At 42.7% G+C, this 12,165-nt stretch overlaps 2 protein-coding genes across 4 annotated transcripts in view; one reads left to right on the forward strand and one right to left on the reverse strand.

Moving 5' to 3' along the window:
- MGLL (monoglyceride lipase) overlaps positions 1-10,696 on the reverse strand; it is a 97,245-nt gene extending 86,549 nt beyond the window's left edge. The window contains exon 1 of the mRNA XM_065075674.1: positions 10,568-10,696. Coding sequence (XP_064931746.1) covers positions 10,568-10,586 — 19 coding nt within the window. The 5' untranslated portion in view covers positions 10,587-10,696. The remainder of the gene's footprint in view (positions 1-10,567) is intronic.
- Positions 1-12,165, forward strand: part of KBTBD12 (kelch repeat and BTB domain containing 12) — a 52,841-nt gene that overhangs the window by 25,379 nt on the left and 15,297 nt on the right. For all 3 annotated transcript variants that reach the window (XM_065075672.1, XM_021294648.2, XM_005507524.3), the window contains exons 4-5: positions 2,332-2,482; positions 10,812-11,009. In XM_065075672.1, coding sequence (XP_064931744.1) covers positions 2,332-2,482; positions 10,812-11,009 — 349 coding nt within the window. The remainder of the gene's footprint in view (positions 1-2,331; positions 2,483-10,811; positions 11,010-12,165) is intronic.

Raw genomic sequence — 12,165 nt, forward strand, 5'->3', positions numbered from 1 at the left:
TGCTTGCTCGCTCCAGTTGCCACCAGTGCAAAAGATCTTTAAGAGCACAGCCTATTCTTATTTACTGCTCAGTGCAGTTTAAATTTGACCATTCAAGATAAAGCCCTGCATTTACTTGACAATAAAGTAGAGCTTCTGTAATCCTTATTGCTGACAGCAGTATGTTCATACTTGTCATTACATCTCATTGGTTTGTGTTCTCTTGAAATAAATTACTGTTCAGAGTAGTTAAAGGTAGAGATGCATTCGGCAAACAAGATTTCCACCTCTTTGGATATTTTGAGTGCAGGACTCCCCAAAGGAGAAAATGGAAAGATCAGAGAGTATTTTTGATACTGAAACAAGACAGCAAGGACACCTTGCTATTTAAAGAATTAAAATATGAAAACATTTAATGTAGAAACAATCTGTCTATAGAAAAACTTGAACTGAAAGATATGTCATCTTACAAAGATAGACGTTCAAGTCAGACAACCAGCTTTGTCGTTCTTAATAGTTCTCCAGAACAGATTGTAAGGGGGAAATGTGGCTTAGAAACACAAGTTGGGAATATTGAGACAAGAATAATACAGGCACCCTGAAAACACCTAAAGGGAATACTTGCCAGCCAACACTATCACTAACAATACATGGGAGTCTGAGTTTATATAGCAACAGACTTGAGATGAGCAGATTAACAATAATTAATTAAAAAACATAGCTTTGTAAGATTAGCATGTAGCTGATCAGAACAAATCAGCCTAAGTTCTCCAACAAGTGCTTCAAGACCAGTGCTGCACTGTGCTGAATTCTGGTACGGTGTACATCCTGCACTCTCCATCAGATGCAGTGATTTTTATCTGTGGGATCCCCCAGCTGCACCAGAAAGGCAAATTAGTTAATTGAGCCGGGAGTTGTCCCTATGCTCAAGCAGCACTGAATGTTCTGTCAATCCTGAACAAACACTAAGGATGTGGCATTGATAGACTGCTGTAAGTGCATGTGTCTGCTACAGGACAGAGATAAATACATGTTCCTTTCCCACTCGGGCTTTGCAATTGAAACAAGACGAGACAAAGTCAAGCCAGGACATAAAATGACAGCTTAGGAGGGCGAGGGCTGGACTCATGGCAGCATCGCTCTGGCTCAGCCTTGGTCCAGCCTCGCTGATGCCAGCAGAGTTAAAAATCCAAGTCACCCTTGAGACAGAGAGAAGGGCCACTGGGTGTTGTGTTTTCTGTATCTAAAGAGTACCCTGTGTGCTCTGAGGTGAACATGACCACAAAAATGAGGTAGGATGTGAATTTAGAGCACATCAGATGGTGCCTGCTCCTAAGTATATACTTATTCTGTGTTGAAAATACACATCTTACCCCTCTTGCAGTGAATAAATTGCAGTTTTTCACACTTATGACAAAGAAAAAGGGAGTATCCAAGGGGCTATATATCCACTTTCTAGTTTGTCTCCTACTATCTTGTCCATTACATCAGTGTTGGAAAGGTCTTTGGGGAAAGAAAAATAACAAGCGAAGCAGGCACACATAAAACAACATCACAAGTAAGCAAAGTAATTCTCTCCCCACTGCTATTAATACATCTCTCTACGTGAAACCTTTCATGCAGAAATATTTCAGAATCCTCCCCCCACAGCCCACTGCTTGTATTGAAGAGTGTCATACCCAGAAAACATAATCTGAGTTCCCTGCATCACATTAGACAGGCAGAGAAAGGGGAAGAAGATTAGAGAGAACAAGAGGAGTAGGAGTGAGTATATAAAGAGTATTATGGCAGCAAAGATATAGTGGGGGGTGAGGAGCTTGTTATGAAAACTATTGAAGGAGAAGTTACAGTGATTGAACAACATTACTCTGGTTAGGCTGACTAAATAAATGTGCAAGTGACTTGAGAATAAGTTATATATATTCACAGGCCTGAGAAAGGCCAGCAAAGCACCTCACTGAGACTCACAGGACGGTCTGAGTAACAGCAGGAATGGATTTAAACCTTCAGCAGCAAGGAAAAATGTTCTATAGGATGGTTTTCCCTCTGTTATGACTAGGACTTTACACGAAAGAGGCACGTTCTGCCCAGGAATGGATTGTTATTACCCAAATCCTCAGCTTTATTGCTGCAGAACAGAGATGCCCTTGTGTTCATCTGCCTTCCACTGCGTCCTCCCAGCCACAAGTCATGGGTGCTCTTAAACCCTCCTGAGCATGAATCACTTTGCAGCCATAATTGATGTGTTTATGTTATTTATCTGCTCGGCTGTCTGTTGTGATTAATTGCATGCAGGCGCGTGCAGAGGGCTCCAAATGTTGTATTATCCTATGGCTGTCATATTTCATACAGATGGATCTGCCTGACGATGAGCCGGATCGATTAAGTAACAGAACGTTTCGGTACGACCCAGCCCAAGACAAATGGACAGAAGGCGCCCCGATGAAGTACTCCAAATACCGCTTCAGCACAGCCGTGGTCAACAGCGAGATTTATGTCTTGGGTAAGAGGAAACAGATTTTTAGTGGATGGCACCATGACTTTTTCTTCTTTCTAGCAATTTGCCTCTTCAAAGTGAAATATCTCACCCTTTGCTACGTACCATAGGACAAACTATGTTGGACTAAATGGATGGTATTTTTCTACAGTTATTTTTTCCCCCACGTCATTTCTTCCTTCCTGTCGATTAAATTAAGTGAACATTTAGTGTCCTGGATTAGTGTAAGAAAGATATTTCACTTTTTACACTACTTTTATTTGAACATACAGAACTTGAACATCTAACAGGCTCCCGTGGAGCCCCAGTCATGGGACTCTGAGGGAAGGGGTAATTCAGAAGCATGCTTGATGGTTTTGCTTGGATTCCTCCAAGCACCACCTGCTTTTCCTATCGTATTTGTTCCTTACGTGGTGCACTGTCTCCGTGGGCTTCCTCCAGTCTGTACCCATCTAAGAAGATCCGCTGGGGCTGCTGGGGGCGGAGGAAGGAGAAGGGGAGAAACAAGGTGGAAGCAGGTAAATGCAAACTGTTGTCTCCGTGCCACGAGGACCAAGTCCCTCTTCCCAGAAATAAAAACATGAAATAAATGAACATATAGTTCTAGCTGGGTACAGAGAGTAGTGTTGCAGAGATGAGACTTCTTTCAAGCAAGTCTTGAACACAAAGTCCTTAAACACAGTAAGTTTGTTGGCTCTTTCAGACAGGATCTCTGTCTTCTGGTACAGCTCATACAGGTGTCAGCATGTTCAGGATTAGGTGGGACTCGAGCAAAAATGAAGGATCACTGCAGAGAAAGCTGATCCTCTCTAATGTGTGTGATGTGCGAATGCAATTTCTACCACAAATATGAAGCAAAATGATGGACCAGTAGCTTTGAATAAGATGCAGTAGCACACTCTTTGAGATACAGATCTAATTTTTGCTCTTGTCCATGTAGGTGTAAATCTGTAGTACCCAGTCTGCTGATCTCAGCTGTGTTGTGTCCGACTAGTTTTGTTCTAACCCAGGTCAGAATCTGACACTCGGCCTTTGAAGTGTTAATTTCTGAAAAGTCCCATTGGCACAGAATAGAGAGTGCACAGTCACTGTCCAAAACCTCTTCCCAGCCTAATTGCCCGCTCCAGCATGTAAAACCTTAATGACTTCAATGGAATTATTCTCAAGTCATATTGATGGAAGGAAAATGAGAAATAGATTAGAGTTTTTGGTGTGAGTAATAGCATCATTCAGAAACCTGTACCATGTGTCTTAATCAGCAATCCTGCAATATAATTGTCTGCTTGTTGTGTAATGTTCCTAGAGAATCTTATGCTATTTATACAATGTACATAATCCTCATAAGTAAATGAACAACATTTCCTAAGGCTCAAAATCCTTTCTCCTATTCATCCCATTTGACTGATCTTAGCTCTTTCTCTCCATATTTTCCCAGGAACATAACTATATTCATTGGAAAGCCCAATAAAGAGCAGTATTGTGTTCTTAATGACAGAGGCAATTGAGACACTTTTGGAAGAAAACCAGATGGGAGGGCTCTATTTAAGGTCATGCATTTTAATCTCTTGCTTAAAAAAAATATCCTTTCCAGCTAAGTCTCTGAAAACTTATTACAGCCAGTGTATAAATTAGGAAAATTTATCCAACTGAATCCATTTGAATGCCATATTCATTAGCTTGCCTTAAAACACATTCAGTAGAACTACTGTCTCTGAAATACAGGTCACTGGTAAAAAAATGTATCACCATGACAGCTTTAACCACGTGTTGCTTTAACGTTATATAATTCCTGCTTTATAAGTAAGAACATATAGAAAGACTTAAGTGAGAAATCCTATTAGGGAAGATTTAGGAATCAAAGAGTTTTTGTTTATCCTCCTTAGCCTGGCATCCCACCTCTTAGGACTTGTTTTTTCCCCCTGAGTTCTTGCTGAGAGCTTCTTTTAAAAGTTTTAAGCAGTTAAATGAGGTTCAATTAAACACTGAATGTCTCCATCATAAAATACTTATTTGAATATGTACTTTGGGGTCCCTCTGGAAAGGAAAGCATGTGTAGGAGGGGCTGGAAGGAGACATTTTAGCTTTCACAGTATTAACTGTGCATTTGAATAACACCTTCTTTTAACATAAACACCTCTATTTATAAATGTGCTTTGGACTTCAGACAAGTAGCAGCTTATGGGCCTGATTCTGCTCTGTTATACCTGTGCAACAGGCTCCGTAGTGCTTGTGCGCAAGGAGGAAAAAAGGCAAAAATTTGGTCTGGTAGATGAGATCGGAACTGCTTTGTACTCAAAGATTATCAAAGGAAATGAGAACAAGGCATTACAGGAGAAAAGAAGGAGCTGGAACTGAAGACTGACCATGTTTAGGATGACAATCAGCCCTGCTTCTAATCAATCTTTTGCCCTCGTGTGTTGCACAAGCTGCATTAGCTCATCCGCAGTACTCCGTGTTAGTAAAGAATGACAGTGCTTCTCGGTTTCACCTTTGGAAGCGCCTGCCAGGGCTGGTTTTATTGCTGCTTTGCAGAGAGTGCGAGCAAAGTGCCGAGACTCTCAGCTTGAGCGCCGTTAAAGAGCAATGAAGGGAAACGTTACATAAGAGATTAGCGCTATTAAGTCCATTGCGCATTCCAGAGATCAATTTAATAGTGACTTATTTTACGGGAGGCAAAGCTTAGATTTCACTTGCTTGTTGGAGAAGTACTCTTTTTTCTTTTCCCATGTTCCTTTGATAAAAGCTCAAAAAGGCACTAGTAAGAATGCATGTTGCTCAGCGTTGTGATCTGAGGACTTAAATATATGATAAAGAATTACAGTGTTAGTGCCCTAAGGGCACTAATAGGTCTTGATTATCCTGACCAGCATCACCTGGAGCCTCCACCCACAGGTTCAGGAGCATCATTTAAACACAGGCCTGGGGATTCAGCCCTCTCTTGTCACCTTGCCTTCACCTGAGAGCAGCTGGTAGAACTCTCTGTGATCGCTGGTCCCTGGTTCTGCAGAGCTGTGCCTTGACGGTGAGCTTGTTACCTGGGTCACCTTCCCTCTGGAAGCAGCTCTGCTCTTGTTGCTCCTTGATATGCTGCCCTGGCCGAGAGGCTGTAGTTCATGTCTAATTTCAGGGGTCTGTTAGTGGGAAAACCTAATTAAATGGCTTAGAGTCTGATATTCAGAAATACCCATCACCCTGCTGCTCTCAGTGGGGTACAGAAGTGCTTTTCTGTCCTGTCTGAGCCACTAACCACCTTGTAGGTGTCATTTTGGTCTGTGTGACGAGCAATCTGGACTTGGATTGGGGTGACTATCCTGGGGTAGGGAAATGTCTATGTTGGACTCAGCTGCCTGGCATATTTAGCTGCTTAAGAGCGTGGTGTGGATGAGACCTGGAAGTGCAATTGCTCTGTACCGGTGCCTGCTTTCACAAGTATCAGTGACACGGGTGGAGTCACCAGGTACGTGTGGGTAGGAACATTCTCTGTCTCTTGAAAGTCAACTGCATGTCAGCCTCACTCCTATAGAAATATAGACTCATAGAATCATTTCAGTTGGAAGAGACCCTCAGGATCATCAAGTCCAGCCATAACCTAATCTAGTTCTAGCACTAACCCATGTCCCTAAGAACATTGTCTAAATGCTTTTAAAATGCCTCCAGGGATGGAGACTCCAGCACTGCCCTGGGCAGCCTGTTCCAATGCCCCACAGCCCTTTGGGGAAGAAATTGTTCCCCTGGTGCAACTTGAGGCCATTTTCTCTAATCCTATCACTTGCTACTTGGGAGAAGAGACCAACACCCTCCATGCTCCAACCTCCTTTTGGGTAGTTGTAGACAGCAAAAATAGAGACATATGTAAGGCACCCTTTTTCCTTTGCACCTGATGAACTAATTATCACCAGTGACTCTTTACCACTTTGCTGCTGTTACAGATGTTTCCCCTCAAGGATGTTCTGCTATTAGAAGTGATGTGACTCAAATTGCATTCAGTCTTCTCAGATGAGCGTGGGGCAAGGGGGGGGCAGCTGACCCCCATGTGCTTTGCCTTCAGCCAGCTCTGAGCAGTGTGTGGGTATCGCAAGGCACAGAACTGCGCCTCATTGAAATGCCGGAGATGTGCTAATCACATCACCTACCCGGCTTTGCCTTCTTGCATCAAAGGCTTGTCTTCTCTCTCCCGATTTCTTAATAAAGATCATGTATTTTATTTATATATTTATTTTACTAATGGAGCTTCATGTTAAATTTAAAGTCCATTAGAACAACTGCTTAAAGAGTGCCCTTGAAAGTATGTTTGATTGCAGAATCACCCAAGCGTGATATGAAAAGCTCTCAAGCATTAATGGGTTTGGGAACACAAAGGTGGCTTCGCTGGCTTTTTTAGTCTTTCAGTGGCATCTGAAATATCTCCTAGGGAAAGTGCATAATGTAAAAAGCCTAATGTGTTGAAAGGGTATATTTGTAAGGGGTGGGGGAAGAATGAATTCGGTGATTAAATCCTCTTGTGTGATGAATGTGAAAATGACAGAAATGTTCAAAAGTCCCAGTGAGAAAATCCAGCTCCCCTTGCACAAAGGACATATAATTGGGCTTTATGCAGAGAACTAAGGCAGGTGGTGTTGAATTCACCTGCTCCGTTTGTGACAAGGTGGGGGAGTGTGGCTTAATGAGGGACCCTCCCCAGCACCCATTGGGGTGCAGGCATGGAAATAGCAATTGCTGTCCTTCTGCACACCCCTCGGGGCTTTTTGGGGGGCTCCAACCACAGCAGGTATGTTTTAGTGACCCCATCTCTAGTTCTGGGTGGCTTAAGGTGCAATTGCAAGTACAGATCCCTGTACTGCTGGGTCCCTTGGCATAAGAGTCTCCTCCCAATGATCTGCAACCCTCTGCCCTCTTTACTACTTTATCCTTGTATTCTTAGCTGTAATTCCGTATGTCTCCACTTGCACTCCTAATGGTTTCATAAATCTGCATGAAGAAGGCACTGGGACAGGCTAATCTGAGTTGTGAGTGATGGGGCACAAAGCCTGAATCGCCTCATGCAGCAAATGTCTTTTTTTCTGCCAATTTGTAGTTTTGCATGGTACGTGCATTGTAGATGATGAATAGCCTGGTTAACGAGAGATGCCTCCACTCAGTTGCAGATGTGGATTGATTTAAGTTTCGGAAATGTCTTTGTTGATGTGTGTATTCAGTCCTTTGGAAAGAGGCCTGAGACAGCAGTCTCCACCGAGGACAGGCAGGATTGTCTCACAGGTGTATTTCTCAACCAGCAAAGCAGTGCTGGTAGAGTCTGATGTCCCCAGGTTCCTTTGTTAGCAATATTTCAGCGGTAGCATTGCCTTAGAAATGGCGATTGAAATTCTTGATTTCTTGCTTTTCAGGATGGTATTTTTCTAAGCTTGAAAATTAAACTTTACTCCCTCTGGTTTTTCCTTCTCATTTTCTATTTGCTGAGAACTTAGCTTTGGCCTTGTTGTAAAATGAACGTGACATTGGATTTACCTGAAATGGCTGTGGAGGGCGCAAGTAAAATGGAGGTATTTGGTACCTTCAGGACTGTCTCTGATAATGACTGGATTAAAGGAGGTCAAGTTGCTTAAACTATCAATGAGGGTTTCATAAATGCTTGAAAATACGCGGAAGCTCTTGAACCTTTGAAAAGATGCTCCAACAGGTCACCAAAGATGACTTCTCTAATGAGTACACAGGAAAAACATGTGGAGGCGGATCCTCTGGATCAGCAATTGAATGTCTTCATTAACCGGTAAAGGTCGTGACTTCTTTTGCAAAAAGTCACTGACTGTGCTGTGTTGGTTTTGTACCTGATTATTTCAGTTATTTCTGAAGTTACCATGCCCCACAGATACTCAATTTAGAAAATGACAATAAAAATGCGCTAAGAAATAAACAGCAATTACGCTTCTAGAAGAGTTCTGGGGCATTCTGACCACTGCCCCCCTTGAAATACTGAGGCAATCAGCAAAGCTATTGTTGTTTGAGTCTGACATTCCCTAACTGGTACTATTCATTCTTCTGGTTGAACAAGATGCTCTTTCATTCTTCATATGAAGACTTTTCCTATGGACGAGTGCGTATTTTTCAGCAGAGAACAGTTACACCTGGGCTAATTAAAAAAAAACCCTGTCTTTTGCATAGATCAAATTAATCTGTGAGGAGCTTTATTATTACTGGTTTCCATTTAAACTGTCTTGAGTAGCTCTTTCTACATTACACTGCACTCTGTAGACTGTACCTGCCTCGGTAGCAAATTGTCTTGCATGCTGTCCTCTGAGAGGAGGATGCTATAGAGAATGCTAAAGGAGGATGCTATAGAATCAGAGAGACTACGTGATAAGCAATCAATTAAATAGCCTTACCAGATCAAAAAAATTGATTAGCCCTTAAAACCTTTCTCGATAATTGTAGGGGAATAGTGTCCTCTCCTTACTGTAGCACCTCTCTTATAAGCCATTGAGGAGTAGTGGAGAAGACTGCATAGAAGAGGGTGATGCTCCTGGCATGAGGAACAACACAATAAGTAAATGTTTGAATTCTGAAACTTGTTCTTGTTTCCAAATAGTCCTAAGGAATAGCTCAGTGAGACTCCATTGTGAGAAAGGCACAGCATGACGATGCATACAACTCTCTTTTTGGCATGGAAATGATTAGCAAAAATCCATGAGCACAATAACTCCCTGGCCCAGCTCTCTCAGGTGAATCAAATCTCAGAGGAGCCCATCAGAGCAAATGCTGCGTACCTGGGGTGTTAAGCTAGGACTGAAAGCATTTGGATGCTGGCCTTGTTTAAAGCACACACTGAGGGGATCCTAACACAAACTGCCAGGATCTTGTTGGTAGGTATTAGGGCAAGTAAAGATTTGCTGTGCATGGAAAAAGAGCTCAAAACCAAACCTAGTGAAGGCTTTTAAATTCAAATATTGAACTGAATTAAATGCTGCAAAATTCAGCTGGAGAAAACTTCCTGCTAATGATAATGGATGCTGAATTTGGTTCTAATTTTGCTGCTCTGATACAGGCACAACTGATCATGTCTCTGCCCGACTCTAAAATGCAGATCAGGAATAAACTGGTAGCAAATTCGAAGCATTGCAGTCTCCACTTACATGTGGCTGCCTCTTGCAAATACCTTTGGAGAATGCACAAAAGGTCGAAAGAAATAACAGTCCATATGGAGTGCTAGATGAAAAACCATGTGCAAATAAAACTTTGAGTGCTAGGGGCTCATTTCTCTCATAGACCAGCTTAAGAGCTCTAGGGGCAATATACTTAAAAAGCAGCCCCACCAACCTGGGGCAGGTTCTACTTGCAGTCCTTTCCCTTGGCATATACAAGGGTGTAATTACATGCTATACGATGCATTTTGGATTTGCACAATCCAGCATTCCTACATGCGTATCTGGAAAGCTGGCCTTCATGTGGAAATTGCTTGCATATTGCAGTTATTTTAAATTTAAAAGTGGTCACATACACACAGAGGCACAAAAGAGCTGCTGCAGCACGCCAGCAGTGCTCATTACAGGGTATTGTGTCCATTGGCACAGATGGAAAACCTGCCAGGGTACGTCAGCATGTTAATTCTGGAGAACCAGAGGCTGTGAATTCAAAATCTGGATTTGATTACTGGAAAGGGTTTGGCAAGGCGGTGTTTACACTGCGGTTTCAGTGTGCACTGAGACCTCAGGTGTGTCTGCAGCCTGTTGCATTAAGTCCCAGCAAACGAAACCTGAGATCTGTTTCAATCCTGCAAATGTGCTTCAGGCACCCTAATTAACCCTTCGACAGCAGAGCTTGTCACAAATCACTCAGCTGGGACTCCTGCCTACTGGATGGGTTTGTTTCTGGAAGCTGATTTCCCTTAAGAAATTGATGTAATATTTTTTCTTTTATTGAAGACCAGTAACCAAAAAATCCAAGTGATTGTTTGTTAGCATATGTGAGGGTCAAATATACTAACAGTAATCGGAAAATATGTTTGAACAATTACAACTTAATGATAAAGTGATTTGTCCAGCACACACAACAATTCTGACCATTTCTACTGTATAGGCAGAAAACAAGGCAAAATACCTTTGCATCTTGAAGACATGCTGCTTTTCCTCCCTTTGATGCAAGGCTTCAGAAAGGATCTTGCTTTGATGTCTGTAGACAACGTGCAGGAGCCTCTGCTTTGAGTTTACAATCAACACATTTCTGGAGCTGCAAAAGGGAAAAGGAGGGACATGAGGGCACGTAAACAAAAGATTATGCAGCCAGCAATGTGTTTTTGAGCAGAACCCAGGACTGCTCCATCTAACCTACATATCATTTGCAGGAGGAATTGGATGCCTCGGTCGCGACAGGGGACAGACACGGAAATGTCTCGATGCGGTGGAGATCTACAACCCCGATGGAGACTTCTGGAGGGATGGACCTCTGATGCCTTCTCCCCTCCTCTCCTTACGGACAAACTCCACCAGCGCAGGCTCCGTGGAAGGGAAGCTGTACCTCTGCGGGGGATTTCGCGGAGCAGGTACTGAAGCGAGCGTGATGTTCTCTACACAGTTGAAACCCGTTTCACTGTACACAGACCTGACCCGATGACTGAGCAGCCCTCTCAGGTGGCACTGGCGTGCCCTGGAACCACAGAGCTGCCGCAGCCCTTTGGACTGCCGGTTCCTAATGTCAATATGAATTGTGTTCTGTTTGCCCTCTGCTTTTTTTTTTCTTAACAAAACATGAAAAAATTAAGGATGTTTCCAATCTGCGCTAAAACTGTCCAAATCTACAACCTTGGTAGAATTCTTCTGGATTTTGCATCCAGAGCTACTGAGATGAGGAGCTAAGTGTGTCATGCCCAAGTTCTTTAATGTCCATAATTGTTGAAGATTAAGGCTCTATCCGTCTGCCCTTAGCCAAGCTATCTGGCTCTGCCTATTTACTTACATGCTTTTCATAATCAGTGTTGAAAAAGCTTGTGGATTTAGTAAGTACTCTGGGTAGGGAACTGAGATACAAACAGACTAAAATTCCAGATCTGGTGATTTCAGACAATCCCAGCCCCATTACCACCTTTCATCTTTTAAGTCTTCTCCCTTCCAGCTGCGCTTGGCTCTATCTAAAGCTCCAGTCCCACTAACCTTTTACAAAGTGTCTCTCAAAACACGCACACTTAAATTCTCCTGCTACGTAGCAGCTGCTACCCCAATTTCCTTTCTAGAAGAAAGTACAATAATACATGTGCGCTTCTAATAAATGTCATATCAGGCTCGTTGTTGCCCAGGATTGGGCACATGGTATCACTTGATGACGTGTCCTTCATATTACACTGACTCCAGTTGCATCAACTTGTATAATAAACTCTAAAGTTAAAGCTCCTGTTATTTTAGAATGATGATTTTCATCAGCTAGTTCACAACTCACCTCCCTCTCCCTTCATTTGCTGCTGTTTGAAGAAGCTGCTTCCCGAACACAGTTGCGTGGCAGCTCTCTAACAGGCATGTTCTCGTGTCATCTCCAATGGAAGTTCTGTGACCTCAGAGCAATTATGGTTATGATACATCACTGTGTTTCCATAGCAAACACTGTGCCATCCTATTTGTCTTTTCTCCTCAGGAAAAAGTCTAAAGTTAGTGGTTACAAATCTCAAAAGGCCGATCATTTGCACTGGCAAATGAAGCAATTTCATT

This window comes from Columba livia, chromosome 10 (assembly GCF_036013475.1).
Source record: "Columba livia isolate bColLiv1 breed racing homer chromosome 10, bColLiv1.pat.W.v2, whole genome shotgun sequence".
NCBI classification, from domain to species: domain Eukaryota; kingdom Metazoa; phylum Chordata; class Aves; order Columbiformes; family Columbidae; genus Columba; species Columba livia.